This window comes from Crocuta crocuta, unplaced genomic scaffold, assembly GCF_008692635.1.
Source record: "Crocuta crocuta isolate KB4526 unplaced genomic scaffold, BGI_CrCroc_1.0 scaffold64, whole genome shotgun sequence".
Classification (NCBI taxonomy): Eukaryota; Metazoa; Chordata; class Mammalia; order Carnivora; family Hyaenidae; genus Crocuta; species Crocuta crocuta.
In genome coordinates this window covers 10,528,678-10,553,439 of record NW_027530640.1, presented here as the reverse complement: position 1 = coordinate 10,553,439, position 24,762 = coordinate 10,528,678, and the positions used below count along the sequence as shown (strand labels likewise).

Here is a 24,762-nt window from a genome sequence, read left to right as displayed (position 1 = left end):
TATTGTAGTTTTTTTTTTTTTTTTTTTTTTTTTTTTTTTGGAGTTCTACTTTTGTTTAGTGTTTACAACTGGGGAAACAAAGCTAAAGTCATATCCTTTGCTTTCAAAGTTTACAGTCTAGTGAGGAAGACACAGAAAAATAAATTTATTAAGTGCCTTTTTTGTTCTTGTGGTAGTTTTCTTTTATTCTCTCCCCCCCCCCGAGCAATTTTTACAGTTTTGTACAAAAAGAGAAATATTCTGATTTCAAGGGACCCATTTTGTTAAAACAGGTTGTGGAGTTGCCCATAAGACCCCTTACATGAAAAAAAATGAATTAATAGTTTTGTGTTAATGTGCAATAAGAAATGATAAGCTAGTCTTAAACCCTTGCTCACTAGACTGGTAGGCGCTACGAATGCATGTTTTCAGTAGAAAAGAAGTGAAAGGTTACTAGACGAGAGAAGTCTTGAGTCAAAATTTATCAAAATTGAGATTATGTGCACATATTAAACTGTCTAGAATATGTGTTTGTTATTGTGCATATGTGCTTTTCAGATATTCTGTGTCACCATTGATTATATATTTTTTAATGTTTATGTATTTTTGAGAGAGAGAGAGAGAGAGCGTACACCCCCGCAGGTGTGAGAGCGAGTGTGGGAGGGACAGAGAGAGAGGGAGACACAGAATCAAAAGCAGGCTCCAGGCTCTGAGCTGTCAGCACAGAGCCTGACTCGGGGCTTGAGCTTGTGAACTGTGAGATCATGACCTGAGGAGAAGTTGGACGCTCAACTGACTGAGCCACCTAGGGGCCCCCTCACCTTTTAAATTGTAGTGCTCTTGTAAAAAAAACAAAACAAAACAAAAAAAAAAACAAACAAAAGTCACTCTTTATGCTGATACTTAGTGTGAAGAACTAATTTACCTGATAGTCACTTTGACTTAATGGAAAATCATGCTACATTAGTGGACCAGTGACACTGGAGTGTATGTAAGAAAAGGGAACTCATTGGGAGCCTTCTTCTAGTACATTACAGGCTTACCTTTTTAATCAGGAGACAAGCATTTCAAGTGTCACCTTTCCTCATACTTTAATAAGGATTACATATCTCTGTGCACACACTTTGCTGTTTTTCATGTATTGATGTGTGAACAGTGTAGAACTCTAGTTCTCACAGATAGCTCAAGAGGTTATCCTTTGGGGAAGTTTTTTCACTTAAACTAGGAGACTAGCTCCAGGGAGCTCATGGTCTCCTTGACTTTTTTTTTTTTTAAATGTTTTATTTATTTCTAGGAGAGAGAGAGACAGCGTGAGCAGGGGAGGGTCAGAGAGAGAGGGAGTCACAGACTGAAACAGGCTCCAGGCTCCGAGCTGGCAGTCAGCACAGAGCCCGATGCGGGGCTCGAACCCACGAACCGCGAGATCATGACCTAAGCGAAAGTCGGACGCTTAACCGACTAAGCCACCCAGGCGCCCCTCTCCTTGACTTTTTGAATCAGAATTGTGGTGGCTTTCCAAGTAAATGTGAAAGTAGTCTTTTGCCTTTTTAATAGTGCTCATTTTATTTTTATTTAAAAAATGTTTATTTTTGAGAGTGTGCTTGTGCACAACCAGGAAAGGGACAGAAGAAAAGGAGACAAAATTCCAAGCAGGCTTTGTGCTGTCACTGCAGAGCTCGATGCTGGGCTCAAACTGACGAATTGTGAGATCATGACCTGAGGAGAAATCAAGGGTCTGGACACTTAACTGACTGAGCCACCCAGGCGCCCCTATTTTTTAGTCTTATTTTTAAAGTAATTTCTACTTCCAGTATGGGGCTTGAACTTACAACCCTGAGATCAAGAGTCACATACTCTGCTGACTGAGCCAGCCAGGTGCCCCCAGTAGTGCTCATTTAAAAACAAATTTTTTTTTTTAATGTTTTATTTATTTCTAGGGGAGAGAGAGAGAGACAGCGTGAGCAGGGGAGGGTCAGAGAGAGAGGGAGTCACAGACTCTGAAACAGGCTCCAGGCTCTGAGCTGGCAGTCAGCACAGAGCCCGACGCGGGGCTCGAACCCACGAACCACGAGATCATGACCTAAGCGAAAGTCGGACGCTTAACCGACTAAGCTACCCAGGCGCCCCATAAATGGTTTCAGTAGCGCTCATTTTAATGTTTTGGTTTTATTTTTTTATTATTTTTATTTTTTTAATGTTTTATTTATTTTTGAGAGAGAGAAAGAGACAGCATGAGCAGAGGAGGATCAGAGAGAGGGAGACACAGAATCCGGAGCAGGCTTCAGGCTCTGAGCTGGCTGTCAGCACAGAGCCTGATGTGGGGCTCGAACCCACGAATCATGAGATCATGACCTGAGCTGAAGTCGTCAGACGCTTAACCGACTGAGCCACCCAGGTGCCCCTAATGTTTTGTTTTCTTAAGACTTAAATTACTTTCATTAGAAGGATGTGCAGTTAGAGCCAGTAGCGTATTTTAGCATTACCATTTACAAATTTTGAAGTTTAGCTGAATGACTTGAGGCTCAAAGTACTTTCAGCTTTTATATATGTAAAAGGAGGTTTTACATATCTGCTTCATAGCATTATTCTAGGTTTGAGAAATAATTTTTGAAGTACTTGAGATACTCCATAAGTAATAGTTGCTTTCCCTTCTTGATTTGGTTATCTTTGGTAATTGTTATTGTGGAAAATAGGTATGACAGCCTTTTTTGATGTTTTCTTTAGTTTTTAATCACTTAAGGTGATGTCCCTTCTTGTAATTGGAATAGACAGTTTTGTTTCTTGTTTATGTCTTTATGCAACATATATTTGAAAAACTAAATTATGTGTCAGTCTTGGGGTGAGGCCTTGAGTGTTACAAAGATGAAATGACAGTCTTCTGCTTTCACTGATCCTCTCTATTGAGAGCCAGCTATACTTTTAAATTCTATGAGACAGTTGCTAAAAAGGTAAGGGTATATTAGGAACAAAGGAGAGGAACTGTCTGCTTAAGAAAATTAGGCAAGGTTTGACAGGAAATTGGAGTTGGAGTTGAAGATCAACAGAATTTTGATGGTTGGTTATGGCATTGAGTTAGACCTCTACACACAGAAAATGGTATGTGCAAAATCTGAGCGGTGTGGACTGTGAACTTCAAATAAATTAAAGTGTTGCTGGAGAGTAGGGAGAGGTGGAAGAGTGGCAAGAAGGGAGATTTTGCTGGTAGTTGAAGTAATTGTATGTAGGTTATGCAGTGGAGTTTGGGGTTTTGCTGGTATGGCAGCGGTTCTTAAATCTATGTGTTATAATCACCTGAAGAGTTCATTAAACATAAAGAGGCCCAGGCCATGCTATCAAGGATGCTGAGTTCAGGTTGTGGCTTTGCACTATGTATATTGAGCAAGACCGTCCCCAGATGAAATTAGAGAAACAGTGCTGTAGGTCACTGGTCTCAAAAGTGAGGTACTGGCACTTTTGAGAAACGTAAGTAATGTAAGTATGGCTGACCTATAATGTGTTAGTTCCAGGTGTTCCACATAGTGATTTGACATTTATATACATTATGAAATGCTCCCTGCAGTAAGTATATTTACCATCTGTTATCAAAAAGAGTTATTACATTATTATTGATTGTATTCCCTAATGTGTACTTTTCATCTCTGTAACTTTGTAACTGGAATTTGTACCTCTTAATTCCCTTAAACTATCTTGCCTCTCTCCCCACTTCTCTCCCCTCTGGTAACTACTAGTTTATTCTGTGTATTAAAAATGAGTCTGTTTCTGGTTTTGTTTGTTTTGTCTTTTAAATTCCACATACAATTGAAGTTGTGTGGTACTTGTCTTTCTCTCTGACTTACATCACTTAGTTTAATATCCTCTGGGTCCATCCATGTTGTTGCAAATGGCAAGATCTCATTCTTTTTTCATGGCTGAGCAATATTTCATTATATATACCACATCATTTTTATCCATTCATTGATTGATGTGCAGTTAGATTGTTTCCATAACTTGGCTGTTGTATATAATGCTGCAGTAAGCATTGGGGTACATGTGTCTTTTGAGAATAGTGTTTTTATTTTCTCATAAGTGACTTCACTGGATTGTATTGCATTTCTGTATTTAATTTTTTGAGGAACTTCCATACTGTTTTCCCTGTTGACTGTACCAATTTACTTTCCCACCAACACTGCAGGAGAGTTCCCTTTTCTCTACATACTTGACAATGCTTGTTAATTTCTTTTTTATAACTAACCATTCTGACAAGTGTGAGATGATATTTCATTGTGGTTTTTTTTTTTTAATTTTTTTTAATGTTTTATTTATTTCTAGGAGAGAGAGAGAGAGACAGCGTGAGCAAGGGAGGGTCAGAGAGAGAGGGAGTCACAGACTCTGAAACAGGCTCCAGGCTCTGAGCTGGCAGTCAGCACAGAGCCCGACGCGGGGCTCGAACCCACGAACCGCGAGATCATGACCTAAGCGAAAGTCGGACGCTTAACCGACTAAGCCACCCAGGCGCCCCTATTTCATTGTGGTTTTGACTTACATTTACCTGATTAGAGTGATGCTACCCATCTTTTCATGTCTGTTGGCCATCAGTATGCCTTTAGAAAAATGGCTATTCACGTCTTCTGCCCATTTTTTAATTGGTTAGATTTTTGAGTTATGAGATCCTTGCACTATGGATGGGCAAGATGACCTTTTAAAGTGTGTTTGTGTGTGTGTGTGTAGCAGTAGTAGTAAAATCTGTTTTTGTATATTTTTTAATAATAAAATTATTTTTCTACATGATTATACATATAACATACTTGTATATTATTTACTACTCTACTTTAGTAATATGCATACAATATAAAAATGAGGGATGGACTCATAACTGTTTTCCTAATCAAAAAATTTGGAGTCTAGAGGGCACCTGGATGGCTCATTTGGTTAAGCGTCTGACTCTTGATTTTGGCTCAGGTCACAGTCTCACATTTCGTGGGTTCACGCCCCAAAGTGGACTCTGTTGCCATTGTGGAACTTGCCTGGGATTCTTTCTCTACCTCTCTTTGTCTCAAAAATAAATAAACATTAAAAAAGAACTGGAGGCCAGGACTTTAGGTAGTGGAAGACAGTTGAGAAATTTTGTGCAGGGTGTGGGAGATTTGGGTTAGATTTTAGTTTTGAGATTAGTGAGAGAAATAGGTGAGGGGACTTAGTCACGGGATTTCATCTCCCTCTGGCTTTATTACTTTGTTTTGATTTTAATAGCTTGAAATCATGGTTGGAGGTTATAAAATAATTGACTGTGACCCTGAATCCCTTTTAAAAGTTTCTCAAAATGATCCAGGATATTTACCAATAGCTTATCTCTAGAGCACTTTTGTCTGAATACATTAGTAAAAGCTGATATGAGCTGTATCAAGAAAAAAATAGTTTACATTTAGTGGGTTTTACTCTTTGAAATATATATGCTGTATTATCTAGTATCACAATTTGGCAACTGTAGTCTTACAAAATAGGCTTGATTCTACTGTTTATTGTAGTTTTGTAGAATCACCATGGAGGATTGTGCCCGCAAGTAGTATGTTAAAGTGCACTCAGATGAACAAGTCCCGAGGCATAGGGATTAAAATTGTCACAAGCAGTTCATGCCCTTTCTTTCTTTTATTTATTTATTTATTTTGAGAGAGATAGAGCACAAGGTGGGGGAGGAAAAAAGAGGGAGGGAGAGAGAATCCCAAGTAGGCTCTGCATTGCTTTCGTGAAATGTTCAGAGCTTGCTAATGTGAAAAGCTGAACATATGGAGCAGGGGTAAATTTATTTAGTTCATTAACTTAGAATTGGACAGTGTAATTGTCTACAGACTTATATCTCTGTTTCCAAAGTTTACTATCTTTATTGAGGCCCAGCTCCCTGTTGGCTTTTCCCTCTTTGTAAACTAGTGATAGGGATTTTTTTTCTTTTTGGCATTAGCAATTATTGAGGTAGCTCTTTCAGATTTTTCTATGTAGATTGTGTCCTGTTTTGTGAAAAGCATTTAGGGCAAAAGTGAGCTTTTTTGTTCCTTTGTATTTATTTTGAAGGTAGAAGTTTCTCCACATGAAAATGACAGTTTATCTTGGCAGAATCTGCTCTTACCACAGGTTGCTTATTTGCAAAATGATAAAACTTTATTATTAATATTATAGTGTTTTGGTAAATTGTTTCCTTTGAAAAGACTTAGTCTTCATTAGAGCTTTAATTTTTTTTATGCTATACAGAAAAGTTAGTAATTTCTAAATGTGCTGGGTAGCATACTGGGGCCAAGTAGGATAGGTTCTTGAAATGTGGTTAAAAGAGATGTTTTATTTTTCTTTTTTGTATGGAGAAGTATATTTTAAAAATGTCACCCTTTGTAATGAAAATAGTTTGGTATTAGTTAACTTACTAAAGTGATGTTATATATTTGTATGGTTTCTTTTTAATTTTTTCCTTTTTATTAAAGTACAATTTTATGTGATAACAATTTATATACAATAGCATTCACCAATTCAAATGTCCCATTTCAATAAGTTTGACATGTGTAACTGCCACTACCACAGTCATGACTTAGAACATTTCCATCACCCCAGAAAGTTCTCAGTGTTTTTGGGTTTTCTCATCACTGAAATGGATATAATGAAAATATCTGCATCCATAGGATTGCTGTAAGGATAAATGAATTAATACACTGAAAGCCCTTAAAATAGTTCCTGGCTTATTATAAGAGTTCAGTTAATACTATCTGTTGGTATTTGTCCATATTAATTTTTTTCCCAGGAGTAGAATTTAGTGATTCATCACTTACAACACCCAGTTCTCATACCAGTAAGTGCCCGCCTTAATCCCCATCACCCATGTAGCCGATCCTTCCACCCAGCACCCCTCCAGCAACCCTCAATTTGTTCTCTGTATTTTAGAATCTTTTAAGGTTTGCCTTCTTCTTTGCTTTTATCTTATTTTTCCTTTTCTTCCCCTATGTTCATCTGTTTTCTTTTTTAATTTTAATTTTTAAATGTTTATTATTTTTGAGAGAGTGCGAGCAGGGCAGGGGCAGAGAGAGAGAGAGCTCAGGCTCCAGGCTCTGAGCAGTCAGCACCAAGCCCGACCCGGGTCCCAAACTCAGAAACCACGAGATCAGGACCTGAGCCCAAGTTGTAGGCTTAACAGACTGAGCCACCCACGCGCCCCATCATCTGTGTTGTTTCTTAAATTCCACATATGAGTGAAATCATGTATTTATTTTTCTCTAACTGACTTATTTCGCTGAGAATACATTGTAGTTCTATCTCTGTTGTTGCAGTGTCCGTAGTATTGATGATGGTGTTCTACCTTTTTTATTTTTTAATGTTTGTTTATTTTTGAATGGAGGGGCAGGGACAGAGAGAGAGGAGACGTAGAATCTGAAGTAGGCTCCAGGCGCTGGGCTGTCAGCATAGAGCCTGATGTGGGACTTGAACCTACAAACTGTGAGATCATGACCTGAGCTGAAGTTAGATGCTTAACTGACTGAGCCACTCATACACTCTGGTGTTCTACCTTTTATAAAAGCCCCTCTCTGCTAATTTTATTAGGTACTTAAAACTTAAAAGATTCTTTGCTGTCTGTTCCTATTATATATATATGTATATATAAATGGAACTGAATGGAATGCAGAAATATCTTGAGCCTTAGCAGAACTCAAGTTGATAGCTGGTATATGAAGGTACACTTTTGTGAATGTACCTATCACCCACTTTTATTGAAAATTGGTATTGTGTTGTTTTTATAACTTTGTCTCATGATACAAAAAATGATTTATTTTTTGTCAGTACCGCTATTCTAGGCAACTGTCACTTGTATTTAAAATGATTTTGCTGTTTTAGGGGTACTGACTGGCTCAGTCCATAGAACATGTTACTCTCGTTGGGGTTGTGTGTTCCAGTCCCACGTTCAGGGGTATATTGTACTTAATGTTAAAAAAAAATCTTGAAACAAAATTCTTAAAAATGTTTTTGCTGTTTTGATTTATAATAAAATTTACCTTTGGAAATCGTTGGCTTTTTGAAAGTCTACACATTGTATTCCCTTGTTACAAGCCTTTTATTGATTAGATACTTTTGCATTTTATGGATTCTGTCTGCTATTTTCTTTGAGAATTGGAATTTGTAGTTTAAATTTAAAAAATTAATGTTTATTTGAGAGAGAGAGAGATTGAGTGCAGTGTGCAGGCAGAGGTGGGGCAGAGAGAGAGGGAGACAAAGAATCTGAAGCAGGCTCCAGGCTCTGAGCTGTCAGCACAGAGCCCGATGCAGGGCTTGAACTCTTGAACTGCGAGATCATGACCTGAGCTGAAGTCAGACCCACAACCAGCTGAGCCACCCAGGCTCCCCTGGAATTTGAAGGTTAGACATCATATGAATTTTCTAAGAGTTCAATGACAAATTACTATAAACAGGGTAACTCTAAAACAACAGAAAATTTTTTCTCACAGATCAGGAGACCGAAAGGCTAAAATGAGGGTATAGGCAGGCCCTATCAAGGTCCTTTGTCTCTTCTAGCTTTTGGTGGCTCCTGGTGTTTCTTGTCTTGTGACAGCAGAACTCCCAGTTTCTTCCTCTTTTCTTCACACAGCCTTCTTCCCCTGTGTAGGTCTCTGTCCTGTGTTCTGCTTATAAGGACACCAGTCATTGGATTTAGGACTCACCCTAAATCCAGGATGATTTCATCTTGAGATCCTCAACTAATTACATAAAGTCCCTATTTCCATATAAGTTCACATTCTGAGGTTCTGGGTGGACATGAGATTTTTGGGGAACACTGTTGAACCCACTACAGATAGAGAAGGGAATAGTCACATGATTTAAGCTCTGAGAAGGAATGGGGAACAGGATTAAATAATGTCAAAAACGACTTCACAGTTGGCAGAAATGTTATTTCGGGCTACTCTCCACTCTAAGTGCGTTTGCAGTTTGATGGTTCCTGGTTTCTTTAAGAAGACAGAAACACCGAGTACCCCTCTTAGTGATAACATAGAACTTGATTCTGACAAGACTCTTCTAATGAGTTTTATTGTACCTCAAGCAAATCCTGTTTTTCTTTATGTCTTGAAGCTATTATTAACCTGAAACCTGAATTTTAATGTGAGTTCATTAAACGTTTTATCCCTGAAGTTAACCTCTCTAAGAAGTCTTCTATAACTTAACTTTGAAGTTGTTTTTCAGATGAACAGGTTACATGTTTTAGCAGGCATCGCAGGATGTTGGGGAAGTAATCATATACTGAAGATTTGTTGTGGGAATGTGGTTTTCCTTTCCTTCTGTTTTTAATGTTCCTCCTGGATGTATATGGTACTAATAAGACATTTTAGAAAACCACAGTGAATGATAATACACTTCTCTTGACCTGGGCTCTCGCTCTTTTTTGTTTTTTTTAAATTTTATTTACTTATTAAGTAGGCTTCATGCCCAACATGAGTCTCAAATTCATGACCCTGAGATTAATTAAGAGTTACATGCTTCAACGACTGAGCCAGCCAGATGCCCCAGACTTTGACTCTCTTTGAGCAGTTTGACTCTCTTTGAGTAGTTTGCTGCTGAACTTATTAAAAGATTTTACAGTAGATTGTTAGAATTCCGAGAGAGTGATAAAACAACAATTCATAAATGAGACCAAATATTAAATGCATTGCCAAACAGGTTTCCCCTCTCTCTAGCCTGTTTGCTGGTCTTTTAAAATTTAATGCAAAGAAAAAAGAAAACTGGTTCGTTCTCTACTACCTGCATGTATTATCTCAGTTAAACTTAACAGCTGTGTAGGTATTACTCTTTTTTTTTTTTTTTTTTGGTATTACTCTTATATAAGGAAACCTAAGATTAGAGACATGGAGACATGGAAGTTGTTCAGGGTCACATCTGTAGGAGGGTGGAGTTAATATATATATATTTTTGAAATCTTAACAATATTGACTTTTTTTTTTTTTTTTTTACAAATAGTTTATTGTCAAGTTGGTTTCCATATAACACCCAGTGCTCATCCCCACAATGGCCCTCGTCCATGCCCATCACCCCCCTTCCCCTCCATCAGCCCTCGGTTTGTCTCCGCATTCAAGAGTCTCTCATGGTTTGCCTCCCTCCCTCTCCCCCACTATTTCCCCCCTCCTTCTCCCCCATGGTCCTCCGTTAAGTTCCTCCTAATCCTCCTATAAATGGAAACAGGGTATTTGTCCTTCTCTGCCTGACTTATTTCGCTCAGCATAACACCCTCAAGGTCCATCCATGGTGCTACATATGACCAGATTTCATTCTTTCTCATGGCCATGTAGTATTCCATTGTATAGATAAACCACATCTTCTTGATCCATTCGTCCGTTGATGGACACTTAGGCTCTTTCCATGTTTTGGTTATTGTTGAGAGCGCTGCTATGAATGTTGGGGTCCATGTGCTCCTATGCATCAGCACGTGGATTTAATATTTTGAATATCAGCCTTTCTGGTTCTGTTAACTGTTCTTTTCCAGCATATGCTATTATCTCCAAACCAGAAAGTTTAGACACCTACATTCTTGCTAACAAAATATTTGATATATACAAAAAAAAAAAGAAAGTACATGAGTACTGTTCCAGGCTTAGAATCTTGTCTTCAGTTCTTTGATCTAAAACTTCTTCTGAGTTTCATTCTGAGTATAAGGGGACATAATGGAGCTGGGTGACGTGTGTATGTGCTTAAATGAAAGATACATTAAGGAAAATGGATTATTTGAATGGGATAATCTCTGAAGATCTTACTGTTAAAGATTTTCCTTTGCAATATTGTTTTGTTTTTAGAAGAAAGATTCTTGTCCAGGTTAGCCATCATAATTTGAAACCTTGTGCAAGATTTTTGCCTCTAACTAGATCACAGGCAAATTTTCAGGTAAAAGAATGGTTTTCAGTGTAGGTACCCTCCTAAAAGGATTTCAGTGTTTATTCTAGTCACTTCACAGTTAAAAGATGGTTTGGGAAATGAAAAGAATTTTCTTTTTCTTTTAGATTAACTGCTGAAGTACTGATCGAGTTCTGCGTTTCTTCAATGAGGAACTACAGGCTGATCTTCTGCCATAATCTCAAACAGCCATAAATGACAAAAGAATGCTTGCTCAGTGAGGGTAGCTGGTGCAGAAGCCATTTTTTAAACTTAGGTGTTTAAGTACTCAAAGGTAAGTTTTCACAATGGTACTCCCATGCTGTATAAATCCACAGAAATTTTGAAGTTTATCTCCTCTTGCTGCTATTTGATTATTAAACTGAGGTTTTGTAGTTATTACTGGCACCAGATACATTGAAGAATGGATCTCGCTTGTCTAAGGCTCTGTATACATTTCTGGCATTTTGCTGCCCCTAAGTTAATTTCTTTTGTTTCTGTAAGTTGAATGAATTGTTTCCCACTCCCATTGTGATATTCTCTTGATCCACTGGGCACAGCTAGTATGTAATGTGTATAGAAGTTGTTTTTACAAACTTTAGAACATCGAGTAGATTTATTAATTTTTTTACTCTCATGTAGTGAGAAAGGAATTGTTTCTTTGGGGTTATGAAAAACACGGTGTCATTGTGTTCATTATCAACTTTTAAAAAAGGGTTTTCTTTGTTTTGAAAATACTCATTGCCCACATAAAGAATGTTTTATTTAGAAAACAAGTTTTCTTGGGATTACTTGTTCTCTGATACTTCAGCTATTTGAAACATTGTTTTCTCTCACTGCTTTACTGATCATAGTTCTTGCAAAGTTAAGACAAATAACTTACCTCTTAAGTAGATTGGCTGTGGAAATTTTTCTTTGAAATAATTAATGAAACAGCAGGTTTGATGAAAACATTCTCATTTGAAAGTTGATGACTAGAACTGAGAAATTTCTTGGATTTATAAAAACGTTATGGCTGCTCTGTCATATAGAAATAAGAACTGGTTAATCTTGTTCTTACTAGCCTATCATTTATAAAAAGTTATTATTAAACCATTAATTTATAAAAAGTGATTCTCTTGTTTTGGATGCTAACAGATTAAGGAGTTAGATGGGTTTCATATAGCACAGTCCAGGAATGATTGGGTTTGTTTTTTTTTACTTGTGTCAATAAGCCTGGTCAGTAAAGGTCCTTTGGAGCTATGTTCGCCCCTTCATTTGTCTTTGGGACATTAATCCTTTGCTAAGTTTAATGATGAATTTGCCATTGTTTGATAAATACACAAATACTAAAGGCAATATTCAAAACTAACTATACATAGTATAGAAAATGTTTGGATGATTGTATTGAGCCTTATTTGTAGAATGTTCTGTGAACCTGAAAGCTGGAGCGTATGTAATGATGAAAACACATTCAGGTGTAAAGCATTTTTCTGTAATTATTTTAATCATATTGTTACCTGTTGATTATTAGGTGTTTTTTGTTTTTTTGTTTTGTTTTTTTAATCTTTCATTTGGCAGAAAAGACAGCTTTGATTTCTGGCTGCAAAAAAGATATGAGGAAGAGCTCCTCCCCTTCCTTGAGTAACTGCAACTCCGATCTTGCTAACAAAATATTTGGAATTCCACTTGATGAGCTGCAGCAGGGAGGACATCCAGACAATGAGGTTCCGTTCATAGTCCGCCACGTTGTGGACTATATCGAGGAACATGGTATACATTTCCTTACCTTGAGGGCTAGGCTTTGTTTTAATAAACACAACTTACTCCTTTTGACCTTGGATTTCTTTCTTTCGGTCTTCTGTCTTCCTTTCTTTCTCCTATCCATCCTTCCTTCCTGCCTTTCTTTTCCAGTATGAAAAGTCCAAAATCTCGTAAGGAAGAATGTTAGTAATTTTTATTTAAAAAGTTATATACTTAGAAATGCCCAGGATTGGGGCGCCTGGGTGGCTCAGTCAGTTAAGTGTCCAACTTCAGCTCAGGTCATGATCTCACGGTTCGTGGGTTTGAGCCCTGCGTCTGGCTCTGTGCTGACAGCTAGCTAAGAGCCTGAAGCCTGCTTCAGATTCTGTATTTCCCTCTCTCTCTGACCTTCCCCTGGCTCATGCTGTTTCTCTCTCTTTCTCTCTCTCTCAAAAACAAATAAAACATTAAAAGAAAAGAAAGAATTGCCCAGGATAGAGCATTTTTTAGTGGGGTGGTGATAGGAATATTTTTAATGGCATGGGAGAGGGGTGGATAAAATAGAATAGCCCTCAGGACAGGGATAGTATGTTTCTAGATGTGTTTTTTTGAAGGTATTTAGCCCAACCAGGAGAGCCAAGAAGGGCTTTGTGAAGTATGACTATTTTAAACTGATTGGAAAATGAATATATATGGCCATATACTTGAAGTTGAAGCTTATTTAATTTTTGCCTTGAACTAATGTAGGAGGTCTGGAGCAGCAAGGACTTTTTCAAGTCAATGGAAATGCTGAGACAGTGGAGTGGCTTCGACAGAGATACGACAGTGGAGAAGAGGTGGATTTGGTTAAGGAAGCAGATGTTCCCTCAGCTATTAGTCTTCTTAGGTTTTTCCTTCAAGAACTTCCTGAACCTGTTATCCCTGGCAGTTTGCATATTCACTTGATGCAGCTTTCTCAAGGTAGTATAATTTAATTCTTACCAATCCATCATTTACCATTAATCTCAAATCTTTTTACCTCGTAGAAATACTAACATGTTAACAGTAATTATAGTAGTTTTCAGATTAATATTTTATGTTCCCGTTTGGGAACATGTGTTCTTTGGATCTTTCTGTTCTAGTCAAGGGAATGGCAACTTTTTAGATCCCTACAGTACTATTTACTTTTTATGATTGGTCTTAGGAAGCCTAAGATACAGGGTAAGGAGGAGGAGGAAAGGCAGGAGAAAAGAATAAGGAATAGGAGGGTTGGGAAAGAAGAGAAATATATATGAAGTTGTATGTTTATCCCTGGTTTGATAGAATTTGCTAGCAAAAATCAGAAGACAGCTTTGATTCCAGGTTTAAATGTTTATTTTTATTTTATTTATTTTTTTATTTATTTCTAGGAGAGAGAGAGACAGCGTGAGCAGGGGAGGGTCAGAGAGAGAGGGAGATACAGACTCTGAAACAGGCTCCAGGCTCTGAGCTGGCAGTCAGCACAGAGCCCGACGCGGGGCTCGAACCCACGAACCGCGAGATCATGACCTAAGCGAAAGTCGGACGCTTAACCGACTAAGCCACCCAGGCGCCCCTGATTCCAGGTTTAGAATGTACTTAAAGTTTATTCTTGGGACTCCTGCCTGGAGGAAATAAAATAATAAGTATTATTTATTTAATAAAATATTAAAAATTTTTAATGAAATAANCTCCAAGACAAATAAAGAGTAAAGGGTTGATTTGTTTTTCTTTGGTTAGGTTTTTGGTGGTGACTAAAAGTAGGGCTTGGCTGGAATGGAATAGGAATGGGAAAAATAAAGAGGTAGGCAGAAAGGTAAGAAGAACCAAGAAGTGAGGAAATAATTCTGTTCCTAGAGCCAAATGGTATTTGTTGTATCTAATGGAGTGACATGTTTCATTATATAGGAAAGTTTGTAAAGTTGGCATGTAGTATTATATACATTTCTTGAATTTTAAAACTATTTTTTGGCGTTTCTTTGTATTATGGATTCTCTTTAATTTTTTGAATTGGGGCTTCTAGAGAAATTCATTGGTGTTAAGACATAACTGCTTTATGCGTATCGCTGTCATAGCTGGATGTTGTATAATATGTGTATATCCTTAAGCTGTATATGTCAGAGAAGGAGGATTTTCTTTGGAGTGTTTTTATCCATCTTTAAAAAAATCTTTAAACACCTTTGAACCTAAATTAGTGGGTATCTCTGATTTATGTCTGAACATCAATGATTTAATTCTGTTATTTTAATGTGCCACCTGAATTAAAAAAAAACTGATTTCAAAATGAATTGCCCTTAATGTCCCATTTTTTCAAAGGGTAAATTTACTCCCCACCCCCACAAATACTACCATTTTTGTTTTCAATTTCTGAATCCATTTCTTTGACTTTTTTGTAGGAATGTTTTCAAATATTTATATTGAGTCATCTAGTCAGCATTTTGCATCCATTAAATATGTAATGAAACTGATGTGTTAAATGAATTTTTTTGAGTCCTTTGTTTTTAAAGTTACAGTGTTCTATGTTCACTGTATTAGTTGAATTGCAGACAAGTCTTTGTTTTTTATTATTTTTAAATAAGTTTATTTATTTTGAGAGAGACAGAGAGCATGAGTAGGGTAGGGGCAGAGACAGAGGGAGAGTGAGAATCCCAAGCAAGCTCCACACTGCCAGCACAGAACCCTATTGGGGGCTCCAATCCATGAACTGTGAGATCATGACCTGAGCGGAAACCAAGAGTTGGAGGCTCTTGAATGAGCCACCCAGACACCCCGCAGACATTCTTTAAAGTTCTGACTATCATATAATCTTTCAGTCTTTGAATGAAAATTTATAAATGAGTAACTGGAATAAGATTTAATGGTAATAAAGTCATTGACTTTCATTCATACTGTCAGAAGCTATTTTATCACTAGGTTTATCATTTTGATTGAGGTTCATTTAAAATTATGACAGCATCGTGCACTGTTATTCATGGGATTATGGTATGCATCTTATTAATTACTGCATTGACATTTGCTTGTGAATGAATTTAAAGCATACAGAATTGCTGTGGCCCATATGTTTTTCATTGTTTTAATATGAGAAATCTACTGTTCTCCATTCCTCACTTATGTAGTCATTAGCCGGTGTATTTATGCATACACATACCCACATACACTCCCCTTTCTTTAAGAGCTGTACAGAAAAAGTGTGACAGTACTTGACTTGGGGTGGAATTTCTATTTCTTTTGTAATATAATCTGTTTAATTTTATTCATTCTCCTTTAGTAATTTTTTGGGGAGGGTGTCTAGTAGGTCTCTGGATAAAGATTCCTTTGACCATTTCTTGTAGATGAGTACTGTGTCGGTGTTGTAATTGACATTCACAAATACATGAGAAGATTATTACTTTTTTTAAATGTTTATCTTTGAGAGAGATTGCACAAGCCGTGAGAGTGGGGGAGGGGCAGAGAAAGAGGGAGACAGAGGATCAGAAGCAGGCTCTGTGCTGACAGCAGAAAGCCCGACGTGGGGGGATTGAACCCATGAACTGTGAGATCGTGACCTGAGCTGAAGTTGACTGCTTAACTAACCGAGCCACCCAAGTGCTCTGAAGAGATTGTTGCTTTTAAGAACATGGAGAAAGCATTGTTGCAGTTACATTTGAGTTTGTGTTTTTTAAAAAGTCATTTTCATTTTCTGTGGTAGCAAGACACTGCATTGTGTCGTGTCTGGTATGGTTAGACTTTTTATTTAGACCAGAGTTTCACAATCTTTGTACTGTTGATATTTTAGGCTGGATAATTCTTTATTATAAGGGACTGTCCTGTGAATTTTAGGATGTTTAATAAGATCCCTTGCCTCTGCTCATTTAGATGGCCATTGTCATCCCTTTCCCCAAAGTCATGATTATCATTCCATTCATTGTCAGATGTTGACAACCATTGTTTTAGACCATAATGGTTTGTATTTGTCCACCTACTTATATATTATGTTTTGTTAGAAAACAAGGCTATCAGTTTTGTAAATTTATTGTAATATTTTAAAAAAATACTTCGGTGCTTGAAAGAATTGCTAGTCAGGAGAAACTTCTTTGATACATGTATATTTTTTCTGGATATGATTTAACTCCAAAGTAGGTTCAAGAGGAAAGAAATTTAAGCAGGTGTGTATTTTATAATTATATATATTTTGAAATGCTTCTCTGCCTTATTTGAAGACTTTAGAGGAAGCAGCCTGGGGGCACTTGGTTGGCTCAGTCGATTAAGCATCCGACTTTGGCTCAGGTCATGATTGCATGGTTTCGTGAATTGGAGCCCTGTGTGGGGTTCTGCGCCTGCTTGGAATTCTCTGTCTCTCCCCTTCTTTCTTTTTCTTCCCCTCTGGCGGTTGCTGTCTCTCTCAAATAAATAATTATTTAAAAAAATAGAAGAAGCAGCCTGGCAGGCATAAATATTTTTGTGTAGTAGAAGTGTGTACAATCAAAAGTAGAGCAACGTGGACAGTATTTCAGGTAAAAAAGAGCATTACCCACAATCTTACCACCCCATTAAAGCAAACATTTTAGTAGTTCAGCTTTTTTCCCCTGTTATTGTGTATTCATTCAGCTTATCCAACTAATACTGTTTAATACCTGTTGTATGCTAGGCAATCTTCCAGATTCTGGGAGTGCAGCAATAACAAAACTGGATAAAAATCTCTGCCATCCCAGAGCTAAAATTCTAAAGGACATAGGAGAGATAGAGGAGAAATAAATGATAAACATACTAAATATGTGTGGATGTCAAATGATAAGTGCCGCAAAGCTACGGGGGTGTTATGCAGAATTTGTTAGTGGTGGTGTTGTAGTCAGTACATTGATAATATTGCTTACTTACATTTTTTGAGTTGATAAACATGATTTTTAAAAAGAACCCTTTTCTGCTAAATGCTTAGGTTGTTAGCATTTCCACCAGCTGTAGACGTTGTTTAAAAAATATTCTAGAGACTCATTCAGTTAAGAATTCAAAGTATTGTATTTGAATGGACAGTTTGTAATATTATCAATATAGAAGAATTGTTACCGGTTGTGTTTTAAATTTTAGGTAAAACTCATGTGACAATAGCCTTTCCTGATAAGCTTAGGCTTAAGTGTGTTTTTGTTTTTTTTTTTTTTTTTTGCCTTTGGTCAGTATCTTGACCATAACCTTTTACCTAGAATTTTTCTGGAAATTAATTTTAAGAATCTGAAGAAAAATATATAATAAAACATAATTGGGTTAATTTTCACTATTGAAGCATTAAATTATTTCATTCCAAATTACATTTGGAAGGTATATTTAAAAAATTATCTCTCCTAAGTGAGACCCTTACCAATCACCTGGGACGATACAGGCCTAAGTTTCTCTTAATGAAAATTCACTGACATTATTCACCCAGGACCTAGCTTCTGTAACTTGAAAATTAACTTGATAAATAGAAAGCAACATGAGGTTAGAGAAAAACAATTAAGAAGTAGAATTCTTTTTATTTAGTCCTACTGATATTGCTGAAGTTAATGGTTCTTTTCAGGATGTTAGGGGAAGAAGAAAGTTATTTACACCCTGTTCCTTCCTCTTTTCCCATTCATTCAAGTGGAAGTGTCACTGATTTTATTTGGTGGTTAAATCTTCGTTTACTCATAGTTGGTGTTGACTAGCGTTGGCTAGTGCATTTTGACTTTCTTTTCTNATGACCTAAGCGAAAGTCAGACACTTAACCGACTAAGCCACCCAGCAGGTGCCCCTGCATTTTGACTTTCTTAGAGTTGGTACTGATTTGGAAACATAGGTACAGCCCTGCAAAAGACAGTATGATGAGGGGCACCTGGGTGGCTCAGTCGGTTAAGCGTCCGACTTCGGCTCAGGCCATGATCTCACAGTTCGTGGGTTCGAGTCCCACATCAGGCTCTGTGCTGAACGTTTGCTCAGAGCCTGGAGCCTGCTTCAGATTTCTGTGTCTCCTTCTCTCTCTGCCTCTCCTCCACGCAAGACCTGTCTCATTCTGTCTCTTAAAAATAAATAAATGTAAAAAATAAATTGAAAAAAAAAAAAGACAGTATGATGAGAATTAAAAAAAAAAAATTAGAGAATTTGTGCTGATGAATGATAGATGAGGAAAACATCCTTCAGCAATTGAGGGGTTGAGTTCCTTCTCTCCAACTCTTCTCTTCCCCTTAATAAGTGAAATGCAAAGCCCTAAGGCATTTGGCTTCTGGTAGAGGAAGTGAAGAGGTTTTGAATTGTTATAGTAAAAAGATGATGTGGGTGGAGTAATGTGAACCTGGCAAAATATCTGAGCTTTGCGTTTACTTCATTAAAAAAACCTGTCATTATGTTTTATAGATTATAATAATGAAGATGAATTTGGAAGAAAGTTGAGGTTCCTTTTACAACAGCTTCCACCTGTTAATTACAGTTTGTTAAAGTTTCTGTGTAGATTTTTAGCCAATGTAGCATCACATCATGAAGAAATATGGTCTGCAAACTCTCTGGCTGCTGTCTTTGGTCCAGATGTCTTCCAGTAAGTTTTTTCCCAAATTTTTGTGTAATCAATAAATAGTGAATTTGTGAAATAGAGTCACTATACTATCTCCTAAGGTTCATAGGTTGCTGGGTGAACCATTATTTTTTATAGCAGATCTGATTAATCCTCCCAGCATTTCTGTGAAGAGGGTACAAATTAGGTAGGCTTTACAGATGGGAAAACTGAGGCACAGAATGATGACATAAATTGCTCAGGTTTATAAAGTGATTCATTGGTTGTCTTCTAATTTTACCTGTGTTTGATTTAAGCATTCTCAATTCAATTTGGACTTTTATTCTTAGCGTTTACACAGATGTGGAAGATCTGAAAGAACAAGAAATAGTGAGCAGGATAATGGCTGGACTTCTGGAAAATTACTATGAGTTTTTTGAGAATGAAGAGGAAGATTTCTCATCAAATGATTTGAGTTCAATTACTGAACAGGTGAGAATATTTTAGATATTTGGAGAATTTTTAAAGAAAATACTCTTTAGGGCTTGGCACAAATGCAGGTGGAATTTTGAAGTACTACAGAAAGCAGTTGTTTTGGTTATTTATTATATGTAATCATAGGTGACATATCCGTGTAATATATGAACATGATTTTTTTCTTAAGTTCTTGTTTCCAATTTGAGTAATATGGAAAAGATATTGAAACCAGACTATGACTATATGCTAAATATTTTGTGAGTTTGTGTGTGTTTAAGCATTGTTTATTTTGTAAGAATAGTGTGGTTTTTTGCTTTTGCAAAGAGACTTAGCATAGAGGAATGTAGGGAAAAGGTGAGAAATAGAAGGTAGAGGGAGAGACTCAATGCAAATTTCACACATATTTTCAGAAATAGGAAGGTTTTCTTGATGAAAGTGGGGAGTCAATAGAGCTGTGCAATTAATGTCATTAATGGGAAGCATCAGGAGAGTAATAGTTTAGGTTGCAGGTAGTTTTTATTTTTTAACTCTTGTGACTCTGGAAAATTAACACCCATTTTTCCAGCTACATTATATTTTGTTGTTGGTTGAGATTGTACAGGACCTAGTTACTTTCTCCTTCACGAAATGAGAATATTGGTGCAGAGTAACTAATTTATTGTAAAACCACATTAATCCAGATATTTCATGGTTAGAATTTGTGATTTAGATCTATGTGGAGGTTTTTATTTTGTGCATAAGTGAAATGATTTGTGAAACAAACTTCTTCTATTAGGTTAAAACCTATGAAGATACTTAATATTTTGGTCATGGGGTGGGGCTGCTACTTTTTTAATGAGTAACTCACCTGGTTAAAAAAATAAAGTGTTTAGTAAAATTTCTTGCTTTTACTTATACCCTGTATGTGTAATTATGTGTTTTTCCAGAGTTTCTTTATGTAAAATGTAAGCAAATATTGCCTCACAGTTTTGTGGGTTTTTTTAAATGTTTATTTATTTTTGAGAGAGACAGAGTGCAAGCTTGGGGGAAGGGCAAAGATAGAGGGAGACACAGAATCCAAAGTGGGTTCCAGGCCCTGAGCTGTCAGCACAGAGCCTGACATGGGACTCAAACTCCCACACTGTGAGATCATGACCTGAGCTGAAGTCAGAAGCACAACTGACTGAGCCACCCAGGCACCCCTCCTCACAGCTTTTTAAGAGGAAGCATACTGCACACACTGTTCTGCACCATCATGTTGTTGTTACCGTTTTTATTTAAAGTTTTTTTTTTTTTTAAGTTTAGTTTTGAGAGAGAGAGAGAATGAGAATGAGAGTAAGCAGGGAAGGAACAGAGAGAGAGAGGGAGACTCAGAATCTCAAGTCGGCTCCAGCCTCTGAGCTCTCAGCAGAGCCTGACACAGGGCTCGAACCCATGGACTGCTAGATCATGACTTGAGCTGAAGTAGGACGCTCAACTGGCAGAGCCATCTGGGCACCCCATGGTGTTGTTTTTAATCAGTTGCCAATGCATATTGGAACTCTTCTTATTGGAATATCTGTATAGTACTCTTGTTTTCACGTCTGCAAAGTTCCCTATTGTCTGAATGCACCATTATAATTTATTTGATGTATAGTATTGATCTCCACTTAAAAAGTTGATAGTACAACCCATTTTCTCAGAAGAGTCATGGTTTATATCTGCTTCTGATGTAATTATTAGTAGCTCCTCTTTTCACTCTTAACATGTATCCAGGTTTTGATGATTAATTATATGGTCACTATTTATTGATGCAAATTGAGTGGCTTTTCATTTGCTATTGGATTATGAAGCAGCATCTTTTGAAAAATAGTTTATCATACAGATTTTTATTTTTATCGGTCTTGGTTCTGGTAATGTGAATTAGGAATTCTATTTTCCACATAGCCTATCTTTTTTTTTTTTTCTTTTTAAAGAGTTTCTATATTGTTGTGGACTTTTATGAACAAGATTTTTTAATATTTGGAGTTGATCTTCCTTAGTTTTTCATTTTTTTTCCACATAAGCATTTATATCTTTGTCTGATTTTCCTTCCCTCTTTCTGTCCCTCTATTCCTTCCTTCCTCTCTCCCTCTCCCCTTTCTTTTCAAGTATCATGGACTTTAAGGAAACAGTAACAAGCCAAATTACAGTTTGTAATGGGTAAACTGGGGATGAAAACATCGGGCTCAAACCCATGGACCGCTAGATCATGACCTGAGCTGAAGTAGGATGCGTAACTGACTGAGCCACCTGGGCACCCATGGTGTTTTTAATCAGTTAACAGTGAATATGTATACATTGTGAAGTAAATCAAATGGGTAAATTTGTAGCCAGTTTCACTGATTGTTGGAACTTTTGGCATATTTTTTGAACTTCTGTCATTCACAGTTCCTAACTTAAAAATTTGGTAAGAATAAAGAACTGAACATATCTCTTCAAAATTATTCTTGGCTTTAAAGAAAGTGACAAGAAGGCAAGGAGATAGATACGTCTTAAACTTTTAATGTCTTTTTAAAACATTTTTATTTTATTTTTTTATTTAAAATTTTTTTAAATGTCTTTATGTTTAAAAAGAATTTTTTTAATATTTTATTTATTTTTGAGAGTGAGAGATCCCGAGTGAGGGAAGAAGAGAGAGAGAGAGAGAGGGAGACACAGAATCCAAAGCAGGCTCTTAGCTCTGAGCTGTTGGCACAGAGCCAGACATGGGGCTCAAACTTATGAACCATGAGACCGTGACTTAAGCTGAGGTCGGACACTTAACTGACTGAGCCACTCAGGTGCTCCATTTTATTTTTATTTATTTATTTTATTTTATTTTATTTTATTTTATTTTTTTAAATGTTTTATTTATTTCTAGGAGAGAGAGAGAGACAGCGTGAGCAGGGGAGGGTCAGAGAGAGAGGGAGTCACAGACTGAAACAGGCTCCAGGCTCTGAGCTGGCAGTCAGCACAGAGCCCGACGCGGGGCTCGAACCCACGAACCGTGAGATCATGACCTAAGCGAAAGTCGGACGCTTAACCGACTAAGCCACCCAGGCGCCCCATATTTATTTTTATTTTAGAGAGAGCGTATAAGCACGGGAGAGGGGGAGAGAAAGAGAGAGAGAATCCCACACTGTGGGATCATGATCTGAGTCGAAATGCAGAGTCGCTCGCTCAACTGACTTAGCCACCCAGGTGCACCAAACCTGTAATGTCTTTGATGCTTATAAGAAATCCCATTTTGGGGAGTTTTGTGTGCCACCTTTCTTTTCTTTAATTTGCTTTAGTTTAGGGGCACCTGGCTGGCTCAGTTGGTAGTGTGTTCATCTTAGGTTGTAAGTTTGAGCCCTCTGTTGGGTGTAGAGATTATTTAAAAAAAAATAAAATCTTCATTTAATTTTAGTGGTTTTGTTTTGTTTTGTTTTAGAGTTTATTTTGGGAGAGAGAGTGAGCAAGAACGAGAGAGTATGCACATGTACATACATGTGCATATGAGAGAGTGGGGAAGGGGCAGAGAAAGAGGGAGAGAGACATTCCCAAGTAGGCTCTGTGCTGTCAGTGGAGAGCCTGATGTGGGGCTTAATTCCACGAACTGGGAGATCATGACTTGAGCTGAAATCAAGAGTTGTGTGCTTAACTGACTGAGCCACCCAGGCAGCCCCAAAGTGATAAAATCTGAAAAAATTAATAATGTTTTAGTAATGTATTTAGATAAAATTAATGGCTGCTTAAAATGAAGTGATATGAATATGTTTGTGTTACTCATTTTTACATTTCTTTTTTTTATTTTTTTTATTTTTTTACAAATAGTTTATTGTCAAATTCATTTTTACATTTCTTGAGAGGATTTGAATTGTAAGAAACCTGATGATACCAGTTTGCCCCATTTATTTCTTTTTTTCTTAAATTTTTTTAATGTTTTATTTATTTCTAGGAGAGAGAGAGAGAGAGACAGCGTGAGCAGGGGAGGGTCAGAGAGAGAGGGTGTCACAGACTGAAACAGGCTCCAGGCTCTGAGCTGGCAGTCAGCACAGAGCCCGATGCGGGGCTCGAACCCACGAACCGCGAGATCATGACCTAAGCGAAAGTCAGACGCTTAACCGACTAAGCCACCCAGGCGCCCCTGCCCCATTTATTTCTTGACAGCTCTAAAGTCTTCAGGATATATCTTGACTGTGTTTTATGTTGTGCTGTAATTCTCTGATATTTCTGCTATCCTGTGTCTTCTTTATGTACACCAAAATAACTCATGTAATGCATTTGTATTTAAAAATTTTTTTTCAACATTTATTCTTGAGAGAGAGTGAGTGTGAGCAGGGGAGGGGCAGAGAGAGAGGGAGACATAGAATCTGTCAGCTCAGAGTCCAACGTGGGGCTCGAACCCACAGACTGAGATCATGACCTGAGCTAAAGTCGGACGCTCAACCAGCCACTTCATCGCCCCAGTGCATTTTTATATTTCTTTAAGCACTAGAAAAATCTACTTTAAATATGTTATGCTTTACATTAAATAGAATCGTGGTTAGTTAACACCAGCACATACTGTTTAATTCTACAGGTTTGCCCATGAATAGAAAAGGGGATGTTAGCATATTGAATGGAATATGATCAATAATGAATTAGTGCTATAAGTCCTAAGAGAGAGTGATGTATATTTAATTATTTTGATCCATATTGCTGATTACCACAATTTGTTTTCTTAACTATTTCTGTGACCTTTCTATATTATAAACAGATTACAATACTAGGACAGATACCTGAAATTTAATTTCTTGAAAGCAGATTTGATAACTCAGTTTGACTTGTGAGACTGAATTGACAGTGTATTGAGGGAAAGTAAAATTTCTTCAAACTTAGCACATTTTGGTTGTGTGTGTGTGTGTACATATATATATATATATTTAAGTTTATTTATTTTTGAGAGAGGGAGAAAGAATGTGAGTGGGGCAGGGGCAGAGCGAGAGGGAGACACAAAATCTGAAGCAGGCTCCAGTCTCTGAGCTGTCAGCACACAGCCCGATGTGGGGCTTGAACCCATGAACTGTGAGATCATGACCTGAGCTGAAGTCGAATGCTTAACTGACTGAGCCATCTAAGCACCCCTATTTTGGGTGTATTTTGAAGTTGACCTAACTTAAATGTGCTAATTTCTTACCCCATATTTAAAGATGTGGGTATACCTGGCCCATCCTTGCAGTGCTTTGATTATTTTTCTTCTTATTTTGATATTTGAAAGAAGCAACGTTAACTAGTGGTCTTTTCTCTTG

General features: G+C 37.2%; 1 protein-coding gene across 14 annotated transcripts in view; it reads left to right on the top strand.

Annotated features, from left to right (window-relative positions):
• The window catches only part of FAM13B (family with sequence similarity 13 member B), a 78,025-nt gene that overhangs the window by 9,295 nt on the left and 43,968 nt on the right, over positions 1–24,762 (top strand). For all 14 annotated transcript variants that reach the window (XM_077768706.1, XM_077768705.1, XM_077768704.1 and 11 more), the window contains exons 2-6: positions 10,968–11,134; positions 12,400–12,591; positions 13,309–13,521; positions 18,901–19,078; positions 19,384–19,525. In XM_077768706.1, the coding sequence (XP_077624832.1) occupies positions 12,435–12,591; positions 13,309–13,521; positions 18,901–19,078; positions 19,384–19,525 (690 nt within the window). In that variant the 5' untranslated portion in view covers positions 10,968–11,134; positions 12,400–12,434. The remainder of the gene's footprint in view (positions 1–10,967; positions 11,135–12,399; positions 12,592–13,308; positions 13,522–18,900; positions 19,079–19,383; positions 19,526–24,762) is intronic.